The 25531-nt window shown below is 48.6% G+C and overlaps 1 protein-coding gene across 1 annotated transcript in view; it reads right to left on the bottom strand.

Annotated features, from left to right (window-relative positions):
- Positions 1-25531, bottom strand: part of KDM3B (lysine demethylase 3B) — a 1298224-nt gene that overhangs the window by 898627 nt on the left and 374066 nt on the right. The window contains exon 8 of the mRNA XM_086931831.1: positions 9985-11179. Coding sequence (XP_086787957.1) covers positions 9985-11179 — 1195 coding nt within the window. The remainder of the gene's footprint in view (positions 1-9984; positions 11180-25531) is intronic.

Raw genomic sequence — 25531 nt, 5'->3', positions numbered from 1 at the left:
CACTCTCCTGGCAGAGGTGATGGCAACCAGGAAGTCACCATCTCAACGAGACTATCCTCAAGTGAGCAGGATCACCAGTGCGTTTGCCATCCTCCGTATCCCCCCCGGCTCGAGGATTGAGAGCTGTGCGCAGGGTACGCCACGTGCTAGGTTAGGACCCTAAGACTGTCCCGCTACCCCCATCCCTAAAAGACTTGAGACTCTCTACGATCCCTCGATCATTGTACATAAGTGTGATATTGCTTTCTTCGTGTTTATAAAGAAGTTCCTAACTTACCTCTCGGAGTTGTGTCTGTTCATAAGTGTGGTGTGGTCCTCGTGTGTACGATTCACTACCTGAGGTCTTCCCCAGTGAAGATCTCCCATAAGGCTCTGCAGTATTGGTGGGAGAGGTAGGTCACGGAGGAGCTGGGTAGACATAACCCGACTTCTGGGTACACACACATGTTCCCTCCTGTTCCCTTCGTGATGCCCCAGTGGGACTTGAATCTTGTTCTCACTTATCTGATGTGTGCTCCCTTTGAGCCACTCCATAACTGTCCTCTCCGTCTTCTCACGTTGAAAACTGCCTTCCTGGTTGCCATCACCTCTGCCAGGAGAGTGAGTGAGCTCCAGGCTCTTTCTTCTTCTCCACCTTTCCTGTCTGTTCATCCTGACCAGGTGGTGTTACGTACACGACCTTCCTTTCTGCCCAAGGTTGTCACGGCCTTCCACATCGGGCAGTCCATCACTTTGCCCACCTTCTTTCCGCCTCCGCATCCCTCGAAAGAGGAAGAGAGGCTCCACCGTCTGGATCCAAAACGTGCGCTCTCCTACTACTTAGATCGCACACGCCAATTCCGGGTGCATGACCAACTCTTCGTTGGTTACGTGGGTGCGAAGAAGGGAAAGGCTGTACACAAGAGGACCATCTCGAGGTGGATCATCTTGTGTATTCAAGCATGTTACTCCATGGCGAGGAAGGAGCCCCCGGCTGGGTTGCGGGCTCACTCCACTCGGGCCACGGCGACGACAACTGCCCTGGGCCGAGGAGTCCCCCTACAGGACATTTGCCAGGCGGCTACGTGGGCCTCGCTGCACACGTTTGCAAGACACTACTGCCTGGACAGTCAAGTCCGGAGGGATGGCTTCTTTGGCTGTTCCGTCCTCCAGGACTTTCTGGTGTGATATTGGTTCGCAGACCCACCACCGGGGTTGGTATTGCTGGGGTATCTATTCTAAGGTAAGGAATCTATCACTAACATGCCTCTTTCAGATGCACAAGTTACTACTTGTGTAACGATATATCTGTAAGAGACATTAGTTAGTGATAGATTCCTTACCGACCCACCCATCCTCCCGGTTCTGCGAACCGATATCTAGGGTTAAAGTCATCCCCTTTCAGGGCCCTAGTTTCATTGCACCAGTGTTGGTTCTATCATGGCTCTGCGTATCTGGCGCGGAAAAGCTGTGTGTCAGAACTGACGTCAGCGCGCATGGGCGCCGTCTCAGTACTCCGACGACGTCATCCCGGCGCTCACGACGCCGACGACGGACGCGGAGCCGCAGACGACGCCTACCGGCGCGCAGGGGTATTGCTACGCAAAAGTTTCCGGATCCAGTCTGACGCCTGGGGATATTCTAAGGTAAGGAATCTATCACTAACTAATGTCTCTTACAGATATATCGTTACACAAGTAGTAACTTGTGCGATAGAACTACAAACGAAGGAAGAAAAATGAATGCAACAGAGAAAAAGACAGGAACCTGGGGTAAACCTCATTGGGACCGGGTTTCAATTGAAGTCTCATTGAGCATTCAACGACTTGTTCAGAGAAGGGGTGACATGAAGAATATTCCCTTTAGAGTTTGTCCTTCATGTCGCCACAAATGTGCACATGTGGACAGTCATGAAGTATGTGTGCCTACCACAACAGATCATATGGCCGAGGGTTACGAGGCCTGCGCAGGTTTTTTGCCCAAAAACCTGTAGTTTCTCTATATAAATCTATTGTCTGCTTTTCTATGAAATTTTTTCAAAGTGTCTACTTTTGAAAACTTGAAATAGTCTTTAAAATTCGCACATACTACTGAAACGTAATTACTCACCTGTCGTAAGTCGAGACCCCAGTGCTGGACCTAGGAGCCCAGTACTGGATTATGAAAGTAACGCAAACTTACTTTACATGCAACCTGAATTTTCTCCCATTGGATAACATTGTCAGATTTTCACTGAAGTTTTTAAGTGTGAACTTTTAAAATACCTTTTTATTGCCTAAAAATCATTGCAATAACCAAAACGTTTTTACCAAACTGTTTCCAGCTTAGACCCCAGGACTAAATCTAGGATCCAGTCTTGAACTTACAAAAGTAATCTACAAAGTAATCAATTGTAATAGTGCTCAGTGTCAAATTGTGTGTAGAACTATGTTGCCTATTGCAACCCCTGTACCTATTGTGTTTACAAAGTCATTGCCTTTCTGCAAAGCAATAACCTGAGATTACTCATCACTGAGAAGTATATTTTAAAACCTGTTGGTTCTAAAAATAAAATGTACAACAAATGCTTTACACTGTCCTCTGGTTATACCTCTGGGCTTGGTGGCCTCTATACACACTGCACCTTACTTTGGTCCAGTACACATAGAGCCACTTTCTCAAACCCCAGAGATGGTGCGTCATCATCTGCAGGTTACAACCCAGCTGTTGTTGTAGGGAAGTGGGTTTCTGATGCAGTAACCCCCCACTTTTTGCCTGATGCACTTTTTCTTAGTGTGCCCTGGGTCCCGGTCATGCAATCTTCTCATCGTTGGGAGCTCCTCCTCTCTGCTTCCTGACCCAATGAGGGAGAAAAAATAAATAAATAATCGGAGGATGGCGACCATGCCAGGAACATCCAGGGATAGCATCTGATGTAACAAGCATTTGCAATGCAATAGGTCTCACATTAGGAAAGTTTGAGCTATTGGTATTGTAAATGACATTTTTTATTTATGTGTTGGTTTTGAAAATCGCGAAATTAATAGCTTTATCATTTACAATGCCAATAGTTATAACTTTCGCAAATGTGACACCTATAGCCTTTGTAATGCCATATGTTGTCTTTACGTGACTTAGATGTATTGATATTACAAATAACAATGGCTTTTGTTTTTTTAAAATAATTAATACTTAAATAAGTTAGTCATTTATAATGGCAATAGCTTAACCCCTTGGACGCTCATGACGAGCTCAGCTCGTCATGATGTACACCTCCATACACTCATGACGAGCTGAGCTCGTCATGAACAATGGGAATCCAGAAAAGTCAGCATCCAGGAGAATTAGCTGTAGCATTCAAGGTGTTAAACTATTGTAAATAACTTTTGAGAAGATTATGTTCAGTGTATTTTATTGTGACGAAAATCCAAGAACGGATGTGAAATATTAACATCTTTTTGTGACATTTGTAATAAAGCTTGAAACATTGAGAGAACATATTTGAACCAGTTGTTGAATAGTGCCCCCGAGTGATGCTGTGGTGCCCCCGAGTGATGCTGTGGTGATGCGATAGAGTGAGTGCAATAGAGGGAGGGTATTAGATAGATACATAGAGTGAGGGTGGTTGGGGGGGTCGTGTGTGGTTGGGGGGTCGTGTGTGGTTGGGGGGGTCGTGTGTGGTGGGGGGGTCGTGTGTGGTGGGGGGGGGGTCGTGTGTGGTGGGGGGGTCGTGTGTGGTGGGGGTCGTGTGTGGTGGGGGGGTCGTGTGTGGTGGGGGGGTCGTGTGTGGTGGGGGGGTCGTGTGTGGTGGGGGGGTCGTGTGTGGTGGGGGGTCGTGTGTGGTGGGGGGGTCGTGTGTGGTGGGGGGGTCGTGTGTGGTGGGGGGGTCGTGTGTGGTGGGGGGGTCGTGTGTGGGGGTGGGGTCGTGTGGGGGTGGGGTCGTGTGGGGGTGGGGTCGTGTGGGGGTGGGGTCGTGTGGGGGTGGGGTCGTGTGTGGGGGGGTCGTGTGTGGGGGGGTGTGTGGGGGGGTTGTGTGTGGGGGGGTTGTGTGTGGGGGGTTGTGTGTGGGGGGTTGTGTGTGTGGGGGGTTGTGTGTGTGGGGGGTTGTGTGTGTGGGGGGTTGTGTGTGTGGGGGGTTGTGTGTGGGGGGTGGTGTGTGTGTGGGGGGTGGTGTGTGTATGGGGGGTGGTGTGTGTATGGGGGGTGGTGTGTGTGGGGGGGTGGTGTGTGTGTGGGGGGGTGGTGTGTGTGTGGGGGGGTGGTGTGTGTGGGGGGTGGGGGGGTGTGGGGGGGGTGTGGGGGGGTGTGGGGGGTGTGTGTGGGGGTGGGTGTGTGTGTGTGGGGGGGGTGTGTGTGGGGGGGTGTGTGTGGGGGGGGGGGTGTGCGTGGGGGTGTGTGTGTGGGGGTGTGTGTGTGGGGTTGTGTGTGTGGGGTTGTGTGTGTGGGGTTGTGTGTGTGGGGTTGTGTGTGTGGGGTTGTGTGTGTGGGGTTGTGTGTGTGGGGTTGTGTGTGTGGGGTTGTGTGTGTGGGGTTGTGTGTGTGGGGTTGTGTGTGTGGGGTTGTGTGTGTGGGGTTGTGTGTGTGGGGTTGTGTGTGTGGGGTTGTGTGTGGGGGTGTGTGTGGGGGTGTGTGGGGGGGTGTGTGTGGGGGTGTGTGTGTGGGGGGGTGTGTGTGGGGGGGGGTGTGGGGGTGGGGGAGTGGGTGTGTGGGGTTGGGTGTGTGTGGGGTTGGGTGTGTGTGGGGGAGGGTGTGTGTGGGGGAGGGTGTGTGTGGGGGAGGGTGTGTGTGGGGGAGGGGGGGTGTGGGGGTGGGTGTGTGTGGGTGTGGGTGTGTGTGTGTGGGTGTGGGTGGGTGTGTGTGGGTGTGGGTGGGTGTGTGTGGGTGTGGGTGTGTGTGTGTGGGGGTGGGTGGGTGTGTGTGGGGGTGGGTGGGTGTGTGAGGGCGCAGTGTGTGAGGGCGCAGTGTGTGAGGGCGCAGAGTGTGAGGGCGCAGAGTGTGAGGGCGCAGAGTGTGAGGACACAGTGTGTGAGGGCACAGTGTGTGAGGGCACAGTGTGTGTGAGGGTGCGGGTGTGAGGGTGCAGTTTGTGTGGCCTAAAGTAGTGTGAGTCAGCAATGTGTGAGTGCGCAGTCACCAATACTGTGCAGCATGGCTATTAAAAAAAATGCACAGTGAGCTTAAGAAAAACTGCTCCCCTCCTGTAGGGGTGTGCCTGTGCTGTGAACATTGACATTAGCATTGCGAATTGGTTTTTATGAGGGATGTCAAAAATGCACAATAGTTAAGAGAATCAAACACTTCATTGCCAAGAGTAAGCAGCTAAGCTGGTCACATTCTGCCATCAACAGCTGTTCCATGACAGGTTGGCCATCAGGGGCCCAACTTATAAGTCCGCTTGCAGGATTGGAATTTATACATTCTCAGGCGGAATGACCTGTCTTGCACAGGACCTTTGCCTGTGAAAAGGGTTGCCACATGATCGGTTTTCGACCAGCACCACTGGTATATGATGTTGCCATTTTAAGCCTATATCTGCAGATAATTTAAAGTCCAAATATAAATAGACAAAGTTTTGAATGTGCTCTAGAGTAGCATTAATAGCCCCTGGTCGATAATTAAAGTGAACAAAACATGAGTCAGTACATACAGCTTTTATCACGAGCAGCCGCATCCCTATTTTAGGGATGGTTGAAGGGCCTCCTATTGTCGACCATATATGAGCCACTGCCCAGATTACCCTTAGTGAATTGACTGAAGTCTGCTTCCATTTCGTGTTGGAGTAGCAGAGTGGATGGAACAAGGACAGCGAGGGGGAAAGGCTACATACAGGAAGCAAGGCACATGAGGGTAGGGAGGACAGTAGAGAAGAAGCAGGAATGGTACAGGGGGATAGCAAAGAAGTGAACACGTACAGAACACGTGCAGGAAGGAGTAAACTAGGCTGGGTGAAATAGGCGGGTAGGCGTGGTACACAGTAAAAGCCTACGGAGGGTTGAAGACAGTGAGGGTTGTGGCATTAACCATACAGAGAAGCGTAGGTGGAAATACTTGCTTTGTATGGGATGAAAGAATGTGATGGCTGAAGACGCTGAGGAAAGCCATGGGGAAAGGAAGTTGCAGGAAGGAGCAGGTATTTTAGCTTTCACATTTTGGATATACTAATATGCTATACTACCAGCATCATCTGCCGACAGTGCCCAAATAGAACTGCTCACGATTTTACTATGATTTTCTTTCTATAAGTCACGCTGTGTGACACAGGAATACTGCCTCCATTTTCTTTTTTGTCCAGGACGAAACATGCAAATTGAACCAATCACATACATTATGATTGTACAGAAGACTTGCATGTATGAATAATCGACAGATCTACCCACGACTGCATTTTAAAAATCAAAACGCTTGGCTAAACTTAGCACCATCCCATATACAGGGAAGAATACTTAAGTTAAAGTGTGAATTTGTCACGGGCTGCGGGCAGATGAAGCATAAATCTAACAGCAGAACAAATGCAACATACACAATCTCTAGCACTGTCCTCTAATCCTGCACTTGTCCTGAGGCACTGACTTGTGCACTTCACAACACACACTACTAATTTATCGAACCCACATGTTGCAAGCTAAGAATGATAATAGAGAAAGCAAGTGACCCAATACACCACGTCAATGCTCGGCACAAACTGCATGTGAACAGCTCCTACTACAAAGAGTACCAGAACGCCTGCCATAGCCCTGGAAGTTATCATTGTGGTCTGCATTTCATCCAATGAACATTCGATAGACTAGATAAGCTTTCTCCGCATGTTTTCAGGGCACAGACGATCTGGTATTTGTCGTCTGGTAAAACGCAAACACACAATTACATTTTACAATACAGCAGTGTATTCAGCGCCAATGCCGCACATGCCTTTCCTTGTTATCCTAAATATCAGGCTCTAGCACCGGGAATGCCGCTGCAGTGGACCAGCTGCGGACCGGGTGAGGCAGACGGGAGAGCCTGGAGGAAAGCCCACGAGACCTGCGTGGAACATGGTGGGACCACTGGAGTAAGAATTTGAGCTTTGTGCGAAAGGCTGCACTCTGTTTGGAGAATAAACACAAGGGGGAGGGTTGGGCCGTGAGCACTGAGTCAGCACAAGGAAGGGTGGGGTGAATATGAAAACATGGGGTTGGGTGGGGAGATGAATACGAAAGGAATACAGAGAGGGCCATTGGGACATGAAGGGAACATGGAGAACGCGGGAGGAGAGGAGGCGATGGGGACAAGCACACATGGCACAGGCAGAGACATAGTCACAAAAGTAGGAGGTACCCCTGTTGTATACGACAAGGTGGGGGAACTGAACACTAGAAAAGGATATGAAACCCTGTCTTAGTTGTTTTAGGTAAGAGATCCTAAAGCATAAAATATGGATACTTTGGGAACCTATAAAAAAGGTAATTACCGAAATAGTACCTAAAGCAGGGCAGTGCTAAGTAGACAAATAAACAGAATGAATGTGAGAAGTTAATAACACTAAGTGAACAAGATATATCAGGATTTGAACATAAAATTTATTACCTCCCGAACGGGTTACAATCTAAAAAATAGTTAAAACCAATTTATACAGGCCACCAAAAAGTGGACAATTCTTGTAGCAAAAGATAAAAACAGTCATATATAATCAAGTGAACACAGTCGACGCAGCGTTTCGGTGCTTTAATTAATCTTCACACCTTCTTCAGGACATTCACAACAATTGACTTGATATCTAAGAAATAAAAAAAAAGTACAGATAATTAAACTACTTGTCTACACTTCTGGATGTTTCTAGCTCCTGCTTTCCTACTTATATCAGTTTATTCTCCAGTTGGACATGTGCAATTATTAGAATATACTAGCCCCATGATGATGGATTTACTTGCCCATTATGACCTGTTATTCTGATTTTTAAACTGGTCAAAAAGTCACATAGCCACTCTTTTATATGGTAATGAACAACTCTAGCCCATTAGTACTCAGATATATACATATCTGAGTACATATCTGAGTACTAATGGGCTAGAGTTGTTCATTACCATATAAAAGAGTGGCTATGTGACTTTTTGACCAGTTTAAAGATCAGAATAACAGGTCATAATGGGCAAGTAAATCCATCATCATGAGGCTAGTATATTCTAATAATTGCACATGTCCAACTGGAGAATAAACTGATATAAGTAGGAAAGCAGGAGCTAGAAACATCCAGAAGTGTAGACAAGTAGTTTAATTATCTGTACTTTTTTTTTATTTCTTAGATATCAAGTCAATTGTTGTGAATGTCCTGAAGAAGGTGTGAAGATTAATTAAAGCACCGAAACGCTGCGTCGACTGTGTTCACTTGATTATATATGACTGTTTTTATCTTTTGCTACAAGAATTGTCCACTTTTTGGTGGCCTGTATAAATTGGTTTTAACTATTTTTTAGATTGTAACCCGTTCGGGAGGTAATACATTTTATGTTCAAATCCTGATATATCTTGTTCACTTAGTGTTATTAACTTCTCACATTCATTCTGTTTATTTGTCTACTTAGCGCTACAGGCAGAGACATTGCTTGGTCTCCAGCCGGGAGGAAGCATTGGCGTCTGATGAAGGGAAACACTGCGTTTGTGCTTAGAGGGTGGTGGGCATGGGAAGCAACAACAACAAAACAAGCATTGGCGCCACGCGGCTGTAAAAGTGACGCCGCGTGGCAATAAAAAAACAAGCTCTTGGCATTGCTGGGGGGGGGGGGCGCATTGGCGGGGGAGCAGCAGCCTTTGATGTGCGAGCCAGTGGGAGGGAACACCATATGGGGTGTCATTGAGAAGTGAGGCCAAGCGCGCGCTGGGGAAGCGTCGCGCTTAAGTACCTCACATGCATTGGGGACAATCCTAGCTGGTTTCAAGAGTTTGTTTTGCCTACTATACTCTCGCAGAACAACGCATGCGCGTTGGTTCAGCGAGACCTAAAAATGGGATACATATACCTCCACATTGTGATCAAGACAACAAATATTAAAGAATAAACACAAAAAGAAAAGAGGGAAAGACAACAATTTATATCCAACCACTACATGGCAGAATAATACACAGCATGTGAATCCAGAATAGAGTCCCAGCAAAACAAACATGCATCTAAATAAAAACGAAGCGGAATATTCTGAATCTAATGCTGGATGAAGGAATACTGCATAACATAAGGATCCTATAACACAATACTAATCTCAAATATTAACTAGAGTAGCAGACATGGGAGGGATATAAGAGGCATATAGTCTAGAGTATAAGGTTATGTGTAATAGAAGGACCCTGAATAGATTTCAGTACACTGTCTTAAAAGTTAGTTTCCCAGCTTCAACTTCATCCACAAACCATGTGCTCATTACACATCAGTAAGTGAAAGAAATGACCATCAACTACTAAATGTAATGTAACATAGGGCACATGCTGGCATCATGACTAGCCGGTACATCCAGGTGCTCTTTTTGCATCAATGCTTTGTCATTTTTTTGACAAATCAAATTTATCAAATATTTCTGAAAACAATTACCATTAATTTTTCTAAAACGGACGCCTCATATTTTACCTAGTTACAGCAGCAAGCTCCAGCAATTCACAATTCGATGTCATTTTGATGTGGATTTCAACTTCAGGTTGCCCAGTTAGTGCTTATCAGATCAGTGCTTCTCAGTCATAAGAATCAGTTTAAAAAGCAGAAATAGGCAGGTTTGCTTCAAATAAGCCCCCTTTTAGGGAGCAACAGTATAAAAAAAATATGAAGGGGGCTTGAGGGAAGACCTACATCAATAAAAGAAACTGCTCTACTGACATCAATGTAAAGAATCTACCAAAGGCTTCTCACTGGTCCACTTGGCCAAATCCTAAATATCTACAAATTCCTGGCACAACATTTGTCATTACATTTTTAAACTGTTTAGTCTTTTCATTAAAGATTCTTCATCAATTTGCTTATTACTTAGCTCAATTAATTTTCTCTTTTGGTCCGTCATATTTGCTTACCTTTCAGAGGGGTGGTTCTTGGCCGGCCCTTTACACCTTGCTTCCCTTTCACTTTACCCAGTAACAAGGCCACATTTCGTTCAACATGGGGTCCCATTCTGCGCATCAGGTGCTCCGGGATTCCTCTGAAGCCCAGCTTGGTGTGGAGCTGCTCCTCCGCATCACTTAGATCACTAAGATCACTGTTGGTACTGGAATCAGAATCCTGTTTAGCTGTTCTGCTGCGATCGTCTAGCGTGAACCTGTTGGATGCATCAAAAGGCCCTCTGCCATCTCTAGAGATGTCTGCTACAGAGCTGTGGATGCTCGGTGGCAGCCGGCTCGAAAGCGCAGTGAAGGTTCTCAGTAAAGGATTGTCCTGCTGTCCTAGGCACACATCTGGCTTATCCTCTGTTGGACTAGAGCAAAGGGTAGGCATCTCAATGGGCATAGGTGAGCGGGAGCGGCCGTTTCCCAGGATAGATGACATCTGAACTGATTCCGATACAGCAGCAACAGGACTGTTAGAAAACACCTTAACCGTATCAGTCATAAGGAAGAGATTCTTCTTGTTCAAGATGCTGGAATCTTCAGCACTAGGAGGATCTGGCCAGGAAGCAGACAGTCTAGGACCCCCCAACATTGGGTTAGGTGCAGTTGCTCCGGTTGAGGCAAAACTACTGAAGGGACTGGAGTCAGCCTTTTCTCCAAAGGCCAAAAAAGGATTGGATGGTTCCTCCCGCAATAGCTTTGGTGGCTGCAAGAACAGATTTTCATGCTTTTCAGGAGGGTGTTTACTCAAAAGAGCTCCTGAAAAGGCTGGTGTGAGTTTGGGCATAGATTCTTTTTTCTCCAGAGTGCTAGTGGTTTGCTGCCTCTGTAGAGTCTCAGATGTTACTAAAGGTTTTGGTTTAGAAATAGGAGATCCAAAGGCATCAGTGCTCTGCCTGAAAACATCCCGGTTGGAAGGTTCTTCAGCAAGACTCTCAGAGATGGTTGTGAAGTAGTTACTAGGTGGGACAGTCTGAGACATGCACTGAAAGAACAAATTCTTGGATAAGTCAGATTCTTTTTGAGCCTCTTGCATTGTGGTGCTTCCAAATGAAAAGCCAATAGGTTTGCTCTCCGGGACCCCATTGGGCTGGCTTCTCACTTCAGCTGAAGAAGCGACAGAAACACCAAATCCGAGAGTAGCAAAAGTAGAGTTCCCATGATTCTGAACAAAAAAAAAAGGTAAGAGATTACACAGGATCCAGTGGGGACAAATGGCTATCAATTATACATAAATACATACTCTGCATAACATAAGTACCACCTTCATGATTAATTCATTACTTGGCCTTTGGTTCTACTTCTTCGTAACTGGATGGGAGGAAAAAAGTTACTTAACTAACAATTGTTATCCAGCAATATCTTTCGAGATTCAGACTGTTGGGATGGGATTTTCCCATGTATAGATGTGCAAGCGTGCTCTCCTCCCCAAACATACCCTCTGATAGATCGCATGGTAATTGTGATATTTGTGTCTAGCTTCACGACAATCATGTGAGCATGTGAAGGGCTGGCATATTTTTTATACTAAACATGCTGAGAAGCGGGCTTCTCTAGGCTGGAGGAGCGCCAACCGCCATTATTACATGGGGCTGCAGACCATAAGTGGGCTTCTAGACACTCAACGGTGGTGGTAGCATACCATTTCATAGACCAATAGTGCAAGGCAGAACCCTTTTCTTTGCTCCTGGAAACGAATGAGTATTGTATGGTCCTTGATCTGTAAATATCATCAAAGCATTATAACCAGATCTTCAGGCTAGCATTCCATATACTTGATATGTGAGATGACAGTACAAGGTTTTTTAATAGCAGATGAGTGTGTGGTACAAGACCAGGGGTAAAGCTTGGAAGAAAATGGGAGTCATGGTTACAGCCTCCCTGTCTAGCACTGTATATTGCTAGCACTGCAGGCTTTTGGGACGCACTAGACAATAGGGTGTTAGAGATTTCAGACAAGAATGTGCCCGAATGTTTAACACAACTGTACAAGGGCTCCCAGTTGGGAGGTTTAAAGCAACAATGAGAGAGAGACTTAAACTGGCTTTTTTCCCCATTGAGAAAGCAGCAATGTGACATTTGGGGCCAATAAAATTCTGCTACTATACAGTAATCTCCTTCCTAGATGTTTCAAGGAGCAGCTTTCTCAATGACATGGGCAGAACGTTTCTGTAAGCTATTCTGTCAACTTCTGCAATTTCCAGAGACCTATGCAAGGTAAAAAGGGTGCCACGACTCTTACTGCAGATGCATAGGCATGAAAGCCCTGGTTCAGGAAGTTAGAAGACATGTTAGGCCCGATACCAATTCAGTTCAAGCTGGATGTAGACTCAGTATCTAGGAACAAAAAAGGAATATTCCACTACAATCCAGACAAATAACATGGGAGTATCCTCCCCAATGTCCAGCCTCTCCTCTGGGAGGGACCCCTGATCGGCACAAGCATTCCCGAAGGGTACTTAAGGGCTTAACTGTAGGTGGGCCCCTAGATTCGTCGTGGGACAAGAATCAGATCACATACCACTTCACCGTCAGGACACTCTGGACTTTGCTTTGGGAACCGAGACTGCAACGGGGTGGGGGAAAGATTCCTGCTGCTCGTGGACTCTTCGGCCTGCTGGTCTTCCGCAATGCCTGTGCCTGTGCTTAATATAGGTTCTTCACCAGACCTGTGGACATCCAAGACACCCAAAGTAATCTCCCTTGGAGTGAAGAAGTCACTCCCCTGCATCTGCAGGAGCCGCAACGGACTGGTCTGCACCCATGGACTCCGAAAGGCTCAGCAACACAGGTGGTGGTTCTGCAACTCCCTCGAGACTTGCATTGTCTTCATACGGAGTTTGAGGTCAACGTCCTTCGTCAGAACCGCTTGAACAGAAATACCTGTGAACCGCGTCGACTTGCAGTTGCCAAGGTTTGTTGGCTCTCTCCTCCAGAAATCTTCGAGCTCCAAGAAGCTCCAACCTCCAGCAACTCCTGCAGTCAAGATCTTTGTCCTCACTGCTTTCTCTGCACCGTTGGTCTTCTTTATTAGTGAGCTGCTCAAGGTCCTCTTGCGACTACTGTGCCTACCGGCCTGTGAGCTCTCCTGAGGGTATTCTTGAGCTTCAGTGGGCTCCCCCGCTTGTTCGAGCCTGCTAAGACTTACTTGCTCGTGGTGAGTCATCTGGACCTTGCTGGTCCTGACACTGCACCTTTTCTGTCAACTATGTTGCTTGCCGCTGCCAATGATTGTTGGTGCCCCTGCCTGACATCGAGTCGCTCGCTCTCGACATCAGACATGGGACAGCTTGTCAACAGCTCCTGGTCTTCCACAGCGTTGCCTGGTCACACAGGTGCAACTACAAGGGCACTTTCAACCTTTCCTGCATGTCAGACATTAGTGGGCATTCGTCTTCCATGCCCCCTGGTCTCTTGAGTGGCATAGAGACTGTCCCCTCCGCTTGCAGGTACCCCATCTTGAATCCACCTTTGGGTTCCACCAGACTCTTGTCGTCTTCTCCAGCATCACCTTTCCTGAAGTCCTCTATTGTGGTCTATGGCGGTTTCAGACTGGACACCAATGCACCCGGCTTCCTTGATGTAGGTGTCCTGGTCCTGGGGTATCCACAGGTGGTGACTCCCCAACATTCCATCTTCCATGGGATGTCTTCAGGGTTTAGTGTAAAGAGTCCTTTTTCTTTAAAACTGCAACCAAGACATATCCACTGAGTAACGATGAGCACCCGGTGGTGTTTCCACACTGCACACGACCTCCGTGGGGGTTGTTAGATACTCACCTTGGCTTGTTCCTAGGGTCCCCAGCTCTACTACACCCTCTGGGTCCACTCTTGTCGTGGGTCGCATTGCACAATTTACTACTTGTGTAACGATATATCTGTAAAAGACATTAGTTAGTGATAGATTCCTTATATTAAAATATTCCCCAGGCGTCGGTCCATATCAGGAAAGTTTTCTGCAAAGCAGTACCCCTGCGTGCCAGTAGGTGGCGCCGTGTGGCTCCCGCCCGTCACTGGCGTCGTAAACGCCGGGATGACGTCACGGAGGCTACTTAGGCCCCACCCATGTTTGCTGAAGTCAGTTCTGTACACGACATTCTGCGCTGAAACGCAGAGCCATGCCAGAAACCGACCTTTGATGCATAAAAGTTTTATATAGCGCGAACAAGATCTTTGCAGATATCAGAGCGCTTTACAGAAACAAGGGGTAGGGGCAACAAGAGGGTGATTAAACAAACTATTGGGTACAGTACAGTAGTCGGCAGTAAGTGAGTAGCAGAATAGGATAGCAATCATGTAAAAATATAATACCAATAAACAATAGAGTTCAGGTGAACTTGGCCATAAGGATGGCTTTTACCTCTTTCTTAAAAAATGCAGTGGAGGAGATAAGCCTGGTTTCAGGAGGGAGTGCATTCCAGATCCTGGGTGCCATTCATGAGAAGGAGCGTTTGTATGTTTTTTGCTCCCGGAATCTTCGAGGTTTCAGGAGGAGATTTTTTGTACTTCTATTGGATCTCGAGCCTCCTGATATGGTCAGCTTTTGAGTGAGGTAGTTGGGTGACTTGTGGTGTATGGCCGAGTGTGTCATACAGGCAATTTTCAGCTGTATTCTGGCTTCAAAAGGCAGCCAGTTCAGGGATTTTAAGTCAGGGGATATATGCGAATGTTTTCTTGAACCAGTGATGAGTCTCGCGACAGCGTTCAAGGAGGCTCTTAGGGGTGCGGTTGTTGATAGGGGGAGTCCGCCGAGAGCCACAATTCCGTAGTCTATGCGAGGGATGACACGGGCTTGTACAGCAGTTTGGAAGTCCTTAGCTGGGAAGAAGGGTTTAAGTTTCCTCAAGTGACCTCAACTCTAGTAATCAGTTCACAGAAAGGGGGGATGGGTGGGGAAGTTAAGGAATCTATCACTAACTAATGTCTCTTACAGCTGTATCGTTACACATGTAGCAACTTGTGCATCTGAAAGACACTAGAGTGAAAGATTCCTTACCTTAGAATAGATACCCCAGCAAGACCAACTCCGGGTGCGGGTCTGTAGGAGAGTAGGGTCTGCTATCCTATGGTCACCCCAATTTTTGCTTTTTGCTTCACTGGTTTTCGACTTACTGAGGCTGTGGGCCTGCTAATCAGACCCCCAGCCTGCTGTTCTCTCTCTAAATTTATGATACATGTGCTATAGGTACATGCCACAATTGGAAATGGACTCCTTGTCAGCCCCTGTACCATGCACTATAGGTGCCCAGGGCATAGGTGCCACCAAGGCCTACCAGGGGCTGAAGCATAGCTTTTGCCACCCCTGGCTGGTTCTTAAATTGACACAACTGGCTGATCACTCAGCTGGGGCAAGTGGGTGTAATCACCCCTTGCTTAGATATAGTATACCTATATCTAAACCTATATCTGGACACATATATAGCCGGTAAGCCACTCCTATGGAAGGCCTCATCAATCCTGGAGGCAGAGTGCGTGGTTTTATGTGAGATGGTGCTCTGGCATGAGCTGAGCCTGTCTGCAGCTGTCGGGAACAACTCCCTAGGCTGATCCGGGATAATGCCATACCATATACTCTTAAGCGCCTTATAATCCTCGCGGTTATATAGCAACTTTGGTTTGGCTTTATCAAAACATGTCGTGTAAGGTGTCATACGAATTGGAATACTACCCCCTCGCCAGTTCTGGCGACGGGGGTAGCATTCCACCCTTCTAGAGGGAGAAGACATGTTACTTTACTGAAACGCGGTTGATTTAAAATGAGCCTCAGATCCACAAAATGGATGCCCCTGCCACAGACACGGGTCTGACCTCCTGCTGCTGACCGAAACCCGGCAGAGGAGGCCTGGACAAAGAGTTTCCTGTCACAGGGCGGTGTCAAACCACCCCAGACAGGAGATAGTGGATTGGAGTAGGGAGGTTTCAATGAAACCAGACACTGCCTGGGGAGCACAAGGCTGCCCCTTGCAGGATCCGGCCAAACCGGTTCTGGGGCCTCCCAGCCCCTGTCCCAGCGCGGCCAGGATCAAAGGAGAGGGGTGTAACCACCCCCTTCCTGGGTCCCACCCATAGGAGGGGACCTAGCAGGATGTCCAACCCCCGAGATTCGAATAAGAGGGGGAGCAGTCCCAACGGACCTCAGATCATCCTGAAGAAACATAAGAAACGAAATCTGGACCCTTCGACTTTCTACACGACGTGAGAAGACTGAAGAATCTCCCTTGTGGTCAAGGAGTGACCACCCTGTGCAAACAGGCACCATCCAGCCCTCGACCCTTGCTTTGTTGCAGTTCCCGCCGGAACTCGAGCGACAGAGATCGACGAGATCAAGCTTGCCTGCCTTCTACCTGCCCGATCCACAGTCCCTGCAGAGCTGAGACCCGTGGAGGCGACCGGAAGCGTGGGGCACGCCATCTTGAAAAGGCCACGAGACGCTGACCGTGCGGCCCACGAGTGACCCTCGAAGCTGTACACCGGGGTTTGAGAAGCCCCAGCCCCGAGCTCCACTTGCACCAAAGCTCACCCCTCCACACTCGACGAGTGCTGCGTGGGGCCCTTCTGCTTGTGTGCGCTCGACGCGTTGGCCCGGTCACTTGCCAGCTGGCTTGTGGCCCCTGTGCCGACGAACTTTGAAATCCGACTTGCTTTTCTGGTTGCTCCAGATCTGCACCAGCTCCTGTGAAAAGGAGCACCCACTTTGACCCTCCTGGTTCGAGTGATAAGCAATCTCCCGGTTCCGCGTGGATTGCTTTTGCCAAGTGCTGTTTGCTGCAATCTTGAAGCCGACGGTGCTGACGGCGAGAGCCTACGTGGGACAGATCGTGACCTGCTCCTGGACGTCGCAGATGCCCCAGGGCCCACGTGACCGCGGAGAGAAGCCTATCGACAACCGCCTGATTGCGCCCGACATTGCCTGGTTCCGTCCTGGTTCCACCCTGGTCACTGCTGAGTGACCCAGACTCTGTCCCCTCTGCTTTCAGGTACTTTTCTACTTCGATCCACCCTTGGATCGCACCGGACACTTCTGCTTCACAGCGCCTGCAGCTGCAACAGCTCCAAGCACCAAGAACCTGCGTGACAGAACCCGACGCCACTTCGACCCTGTGCACCCACGGCCTGTGGGTGAGGTAACTTTGCAACGCCGGTGTCTTTACACTGGTACACACCTCTAGGGTCTGTGTCTAAAGTTTTGTGTTCCTAGGTTCAGCGGAAGTATCTTTTTATTCACTTTAATTGACTTTTACGCACCATTGACAGTGCATTGGTGCGCGCTGCACTTTCCGTGCTGCACCCGTCTCCTGTGGGCTACTCCCGACTTCTTCATTGCTTGTCCTGACTGCTCCCAGCGAATCTCTAGGCCCTAGGCCTAACCATTGTTCGATAAGTGTTACTTATACCACTTTTTTAATATATGGTCTGAGTGGCCACCCGCCCTCATCCATAAACGTGCAACTTTATATGTGTAACAGTGCTTTTGATTTAACGCTTGTGCCCCTTTCCTCATAAAGAGTACTGGGGAGTAATTTAGAAATAAATACATATATTTTTATAATATATACTTGTGTGGTGTCCTTTCATTTGATTACAGGATTGTATGTGGTAAAACAGCTCGCTTAACACGACCTCTTAAGTTAAGCCTTTAAGGCTGCTTAGTCCATGCTACCACTAGGATAGCTTGTCTACAAGGTTGACTTACAACCTGACATCTTTGGGGTTTGTTTGGACTGATACCCAGTGGTTCCAGAATTGGAAACACTACATATCAGGCCAACTTCTCACATTGGTGTGCAGCGGTGCGGATTTGAGCTTGCTGTTTGTTTTACCATTGCAATCTTTATCAAATTGAAAGATCACATCAAGTACCTCTAGGTACATATAAATCAAAAGCTTAGCATATTAAGTTCTACTGAACTTAGTAGTTGTAGATTAAAGGGATTAGCACACCCTGACTACAACTCACTAGCAAGGTACAGTAGGAAACCACTTAGTGTAGGTAAGTGCACCACTTACACCTCACTAGCAGTCATGTCTGATACAGGTAGAGCTTCAGGCTCTGCTCCTGTAATAGTTGATCCTATAGGGACAACATCCAGATATGACAACCTTAGCCACAAAGACCTGAGTGCCTTGTGCACAGCCAGGGGGCTAAAAAAGGGCAGAGGCCCTACCATTCCTTCCCTAGTAGCTCTCCTAGAAAAGGATGACCTAGATAAGGTGACTCAGACTCCCTTAGAAACAGAGGAAGGGATAAACTCCCCTGAGAATGAGGATCTTCAAGATGATGTAGTGGAGGAGGAAGAAGAAGAAGAAGGCTCTGATGTAGATGAGCCTGAAGATCAGGATCAGGGGGGAAACCAGGTACAGGTTGCCAGGCTTAACCAGGCCAACTTGGACCTACATGGGAATGGAGGGGGCCAGCACCACTCCAGATCTCATAACCAAATTCTCCCAGGTAATAGAAGGGAGAGATCTCTGTCAAGGGACTCTCACCTTTCTAGTGCCTCAAGAGAATCTCAAAGAGGAATGACTTCCTCCCAGAGAAAAGAGCATAGGGCCAGGATGAGGGCTGTCCAACTCCAAATAGAAAGGGAAGAGGTAGCCTTGGCTCAAGCTAAACTTGCTTTAGCAAGAGAGAGAAAATTGTGTGGCTTAGATGCCACTGGTGGCAGCAAAGTTCCTAAAGAAAAAGACAGGGCCTATGACAATAGAAACCTGACAAAAATTGTGCCCCCCTACAAGGAAGGGGATGATATCCACAAATGGATGACTGCTCTTGAGAGGGCCTGCATGGTACAGCAGGTCCCTGAGGATCAGTGGGCAGCAATTTTATGGTACTCCTTTTCTGAGAAAGGGAGGGACAGGCTCCTCACTGTTAGACCTGAGGATGCCAAAAACTACTCTGTTCTGAAGAGTGCTCTTATTGAAGGGTTTGGCCTAACCACTGAGCAATACAGGTTGTTGTTCAGAGACACCCAAAAAGCACAGACTCAGGACTGGACTGATTTTGTAGATTGTGCCACTAAGGCTCTGGAGGGTTGGCTGCAGGGAAGTAAAGTTTCAGACTATACAGGATTGTACAATCTTATGATGAGAGAACAGATCCATAATAACTGTCAGAACCAGCTGTTGCATCAATACCTTGTTGACTCTGATTTGACCTCTCCCCAAGAATTGGGAAAGAAGGCAGACAAATGGGTCAGAACAAGGATTAAGCAGAAAAACCAGAACCAAGGTGACCAGAAGAAAACAGACCAGAAGGGTGGGAATCAGAAAGATAAAGAAAAGGACCAGAAGTCTTCAGGCCCCCAAACTAGCAATAAGGAGGGGGGTTCCCAAAATGGAAACAAGAAAAAGAAGAACGATGGCCCAAAGAAACCTTGGTGTAATACCTGCAAATCAGTTTCACACTGGGGCAGTGAATGCACTAAGAAAAATCCAGTCCCCACCACTGCAGCTCCTAAAGCAACTGCACCCCCTAGTACAGTCAGCAGTGGTGGTACACAGCCAAAGGGTTTAGTAGGGTTGACCCTGGGTACTGAGGTGGAATCTGGCCTAGTCAGAATCCCCACACAGGCAGTTCTCCTATATGATGTGGACATATCTTTGCCCACTGCAGTAAGCCCCAGTAACCTGGGCAAATATAGGCAGACTCCCTTAATTAATGAGAAACTGGCTCAGGCCTACAGGGACACTTGTGCCAGTGTCACAATGGTGGCACCTGGCTTTGTGGACCCTGGACAAATTGTACTAGGTGAAAGTTACCTAGTGACCAATGCAAGCAACTCCACTACTTCCCATAGTGTGGCTGTTGTGAACTTCTCCTGGGGAGGGGTAGATGGCCTAAAGAAAGTTGTTGTGAGTGCAGACCTCCCAGTAGACTGTCTGTTAGGCAATGATCTTGAAAGCTCAGTTTGGTCAGAAGTGGAGTACAGGACTCATGCAGAAATGCTAGGGATTTCAGCTCATGTCCTTGCAGTGACAAGGTCTCAGGCTAAGAAGTGCCTTCCTGAACCAGTGGTGGATCTTGAAACAATAGACCAACCACAACCCAAGAGAAGGAGCAAGAGGGTTAAGGCTGTGCCTTCCCACTTGCCCCAGGTTGAGGATCAAGTTTCACAGGAAACTGATTCTGCAGTCCAAGAGGAGACTGTCTCTGAGGAGCTTGAACCTGATCAGGTTGAGTTTCTGGGGACAGGGGGACCCTCAAGGGCAGACCTGGGGCAGGCCCAATTAGATTGCCCTTCACTTGAACCCCTCAGACAGCAAGCTGCTGCTGAGGCTGCAGGGAATGCTCAAGGTACCCATAAAGTGTATTGGGATGAAGGACTCCTTTATTCAGAGGCTAGAGACCCCAAGCCTGGCACAACCAGGAGGTTGGTTATACCTTTGAAGTTTAGGGGCTTCCTTCTTACCTTGGCCCATGATATTCCCCTTGCAGGACACCTAGGCCAGAATAAGACTTGGGACAGGCTTGTTCCACACTTTCACTGGCCTCACATGTCAGAAAATGTCAAGGAGTTTTGTCGCTCCTGTGTCACTTGCCAAGCCAGTGGTAAGTCAGGTGGCACAACAAAGGCCCCCCTGATACCACTACCTGTGGTGGGGGTACCCTTTGAAAGAGTTGGAATAGACATTGTGGGTCCCATGGATCCTCAAACAGCATCTGGGCACAGATTTATACTGGTGGTAGTGGATCATGCCACCAGGTACCCAGAAGCAATTCCCCTGAGGACCACCACAGCTCCTGTGGTGGCAAAAGCCCTCATTGCCGTTTTCTCAAGAGTGGGCTTTCCAAAGGAGGTTCTTTCAGACAGAGGTACCAACTTTATGTCTGGATACTTAAAAGCAATGTGGAAAGAGTGTGGAGTAAACTATAGGTTTACCACACCCTAACATCCACAGTGCAATGGGCTTGTGGAAAGGTTCAACAAGACCCTAAAGGGAATGATAAAAGGTTTACCAGAGAAGCTTAGGCGGAAATGGGACATCCTTTTACCCTGCTTGCTCTTTGCTTACAGAGAGGTCCCACAGAAGGGGGTTGGCTACAGCCCTTTTGAACTTTTGTTTGGCCACCCTGTAAGAGGTCCATTGAGTTTGGTGAAGGAAGGATGGGAGTTACCTCTCAAAAAGCCTAAACTAGACATTGTGGACTATGTACTTGGTCTCCGCTCCAGGATGGCTGAATACATGGAGAGAGCATCCAAAAACCTTGAGGCAAGTCAGGAATTACAGAAAGCCTGGCATGACCAAAAGGCTGTTCTGGTTGAGTACCAGCCAGGGCAGAAGGTGTGGGTGTTGGACCCAGTGGGGCCAGCAGCTCTCCAGGACCAATGGACTGGACCCTACCCTATCATTGAAAAGAAGGGAGAAGTCACCTACTTGGTTGACTTTGGCACCCCTAGGAGCCCCCACAGGGTGCTCCATGTCAATCGTTTGAAAGCATTTGTTGACAGGGAGGACATGAGTCTCCTCATGGCCACAGATGGGGAACAGGAGGAAGAGAGTGACCCTCTCCCAGACCTGCTTTCCCAGAACCCTGATGATGGTTCAGTTGATGGAGTAGCCTTGGCAGGCAGCCTCACTGAGCAGCAACAGGTGGACTGCAGACAGGTGTTGCAGGCCCACAGACACTTGTTTTCACTCACACCCAGTCAGACTAACTGGTGCACCCATGAGGTGGATACTGGTGACAATCTGCCTGTGAAGAATAAGATCTACAGGCAACCTGACCATGTCAGGGATTGTATAAAGGCTGAGGTGCAAAAGATGTTGGAGCTTGGAGTGATTGAGCCATCAGAGAGCCCATGGGCTAGCCCAGTGGTCCTTGTGCCAAAACCTCATACCAAAGATGGGAAGAGCGAAATGAGGTTTTGTGTGGACTACAGAGGTCTCAATGCTGTCACTAGGACAGATGCTCATCCCATTCCAAGAGCAGATGAGCTCATTGATAAATTGGCTTCTGCCAAGTTTCTGAGCACATTTGATTTGACAGCTGGCTACTGGCAAATCAGACTAGCTGAAGAGTCAAAAGCCAAAACAGCATTCTCTACCCCTAGTGGACATTATCAGTTTGTGGTAATGCCCTTTGGTTTGAAGAATGCACCTGCCACTTTCCAAAGGTTGGTGAACCAAGTCCTTGCTGGGTTGGATGACTTTTGCGCAGCATATCTAGATGATATTGCTGTCTTTAGCTCCACCTGGGAGGATCACCTGATCCACCTGAAGAAGGTTCTGGAGGCCCTGCAAAAGGCAGGCCTGACTATCAAGGCTACTAAGTGCCAGATAGGGCAGAGCAAGGTTGTGTACTTGGGCCACCTAGTAGGTGGGGGTCAAGTTCAACCACTGGAGAGCAAGATCCAGACCATACAGGACTGGACTACTCCAACTACCCAGACACAAGTCAGAGCCTTCTTGGGCCTGACTGGGTATTACAGAAAATTTGTAAAGAACTATGGGTCCATTGTGACACCATTGAATGACTTGACATCCAAGAAGATGCCCAAAAAGGTTCAGTGGACAGTTAGCTGTCAAAAGGCATTTGATGACCTGAAGAAGGCCATGTGCTCTGCACCTATCCTGAAGAGTCCTGACTACTCCAAACAGTTCATTGTACAGACAGATGCTTCTGAGTTGGGGGTGGGAGCTGTGCTTTCACAACTTAATCAAGATGGTCAAGACCAGCCCATTGCTTTTATTAGCAGAAGGCTGACCCCCAGGGAGAAACGTTGGTCAGCTATTGAGAGGGAGGCCTTTGCTGTGGTTTGGGCCCTGAAGAAGTTGAGGCCATACTTGTTTGGTACTCACTTCCTAATTCAGACAGACCATAAGCCCCTCTTGTGGCTAAATCAGATGAAGGGTGAAAATCCCAAACTGCTCAGGTGGTCCATTTCCCTACAGGGGATGGACTTTACAGTGGAGCACCGCCCAGGGACTGACCATGGTAATGCAGATGGTCTCTCCCGGTACTTCCACTTAGAACATGAAGACTTATCTGGTCAAGGTTAAGTTTAATGTCCCTGCGTTTGGGGGGGGGTTATGTAGGAGAGTAGGGTCTGCTATCCTATGGTCACCCCAATTTTTGCTTTTTGCTTCACTGGTTTTCGACTTACTGAGGCTGTGGGCCTGCTAATCAGACCCCCAGCCTGCTGTTCTCTCTCTAAATTTATGACACATGTGCTATAGGTACATGCCACAATTGGAAATGGACTCCTTGTCAGCCCCTGTACCATGCACTATAGGTGCCCAGGGCATAGGTGCCACCAAGGCCTACCAGGGGCTGAAGCATAGCTTTTGCCACCCCTGGCTGGTTCTTAAATTGACACAACTGGCTGATCACTCAGCTGGGGCAAGTGGGTGTAATCACCCCTTGCTTAGATATAGTATACCTATATCTAAACCTATATCTGGACACATATATAGCCTGTAAGCCACTCCTATGGAAGGCCTCATCAATCCTGGAGGCAGAGTGCGTGGTTTTATGTGAGATGGTGCTCTGGCATGAGCTGAGCCTGTCTGCAGCTGTCGGGAACAACTCCCTAGGCTGATCCGGGATAATGCCATACCATATACTCTTAAGCGCCTTATAATCCTCGCGGTTATATAGCAACTTTGGTTTGGCTTTATCAAAACATGTCGTGTAAGGTGTCATACGAATTGGAATACTACCCCCTCGCCAGTTCTGGCGACGGGGGTAGCATTCCACCCTTCTAGAGGGAGAAGACATGTTACTTTACTGAAACGCGGTTGATTTAAAATGAGCCTCAGATCCACAAAATGGATGCCCCTGCCACAGACACGGGTCTGACCTCCTGCTGCTGACCGAAACCCGGCAGAGGAGGCCTGGACAAAGAGTTTCCTGTCACAGGGCGGTGTCAAACCACCCCAGACAGGAGATAGTGGATTGGAGTAGGGAGGTTTCAATGAAACCAGACACTGCCTGGGGAGCACAAGGCTGCCCCTTGCAGGATCCGGCCAAACCGGTTCTGGGGCCTCCCAGCCCCTGTCCCAGCGCGGCCAGGATCAAAGGAGAGGGGTGTAACCACCCCCTTCCTGGGTCCCACCCATAGGAGGGGACCTAGCAGGATGTCTAACCCCCGAGATTCGAATAAGAGGGGGAGCAGTCCCAACGGACCTCAGATCATCCTGAAGAAACATAAGAAACGAAATCTGGACCCTTCGACTTTCTACACGACGTGAGAAGACTGAAGAATCTCCCTTGTGGTCAAGGAGTGACCACCCTGTGCAAACAGGCACCATCCAGCCCTCGACCCTTGCTTTGTTGCAGTTCCCGCCGGAACTCGAGCGACAGAGATCGACGAGATCAAGCTTGCCTGCCTTCTACCTGCCCGATCCACAGTCCCTGCAGAGCTGAGACCCGTGGAGGCGACCGGAAGCGTGGGGCACGCCATCTTGAAAAGGCCACGAGACGCTGACCGTGCGGCCCACGAGTGACCCTCGAAGCTGTACACCGGGGTTTGAGAAGCCCCAGCCCCGAGCTCCACTTGCACCAAAGCTCACCCCTCCACACTCGACGAGTGCTGCGTGGGGCCCTTCTGCTTGTGTGCGCTCGACGCGTTGGCCCGGTCACTTGCCAGCTGGCTTGTGGCCCCTGTGCCGACGAACTTTGAAATCCGACTTGCTTTTCTGGTTGCTCCAGATCTGCACCAGCTCCTGTGAAAAGGAGCACCCACTCTGACCCTCCTGGTTCGAGTGATAAGCAATCTCCCGGTTCCGCGTGGATTGCTTTTGCCAAGTGCTGTTTGCTGCAATCTTGAAGCCGACGGTGCTGACGGCGAGAGCCTACGTGGGACAGATCGTGACCTGCTCCTGGACGTCGCAGATGCCCCAGGGCCCACGTGACCGCGGAGAGAAGCCTATCGACAACCGCCTGATTGCGCCCGACATTGCCTGGTTCCGTCCTGGTTCCACCCTGGTCACTGCTGAGTGACCCAGACTCTGTCCCCTCTGCTTTCAGGTACTTTTCTACTTCGATCCACCCTTGGATCGCACCGGACACTTCTGCTTCACAGCGCCTGCAGCTGCAACAGCTCCAAGCACCAAGAACCTGCGTGACAGAACCCGACGCCACTTCGACCCTGTGCACCCACGGCCTGTGGGTGAGGTAACTTTGCAACGCCGGTGTCTTTACACTGGTACACACCTCTAGGGTCTGTGTCTAAAGTTTTGTGTTCCTAGGTTCAGCGGAAGTATCTTTTTATTCACTTTAATTGACTTTTACGCACCATTGACAGTGCATTGGTGCGCGCTGCACTTTCCGTGCTGCACCCGTCTCCTGTGGGCTACTCCCGACTTCTTCATTGCTTGTCCTGACTGCTCCCAGCGAATCTCTAGGCCCTAGGCCTAACCATTGTTCGATAAGTGTTACTTATACCACTTTTTTAATATATGGTCTGAGTGGCCACCCGCCCTCATCCATAAACGTGCAACTTTATATGTGTAACAGTGCTTTTGATTTAACGCTTGTGCCCCTTTCCTCATAAAGAGTACTGGGGAGTAATTTA

The sequence above is a fragment of the Lissotriton vulgaris genome, chromosome 7 (assembly GCF_964263255.1).
Source record: "Lissotriton vulgaris chromosome 7, aLisVul1.2, whole genome shotgun sequence".
In the NCBI taxonomy this organism is placed as follows: Eukaryota; Metazoa; Chordata; class Amphibia; order Caudata; family Salamandridae; genus Lissotriton; species Lissotriton vulgaris.
This window is presented reverse-complemented; position numbering and strand designations above follow the sequence as displayed.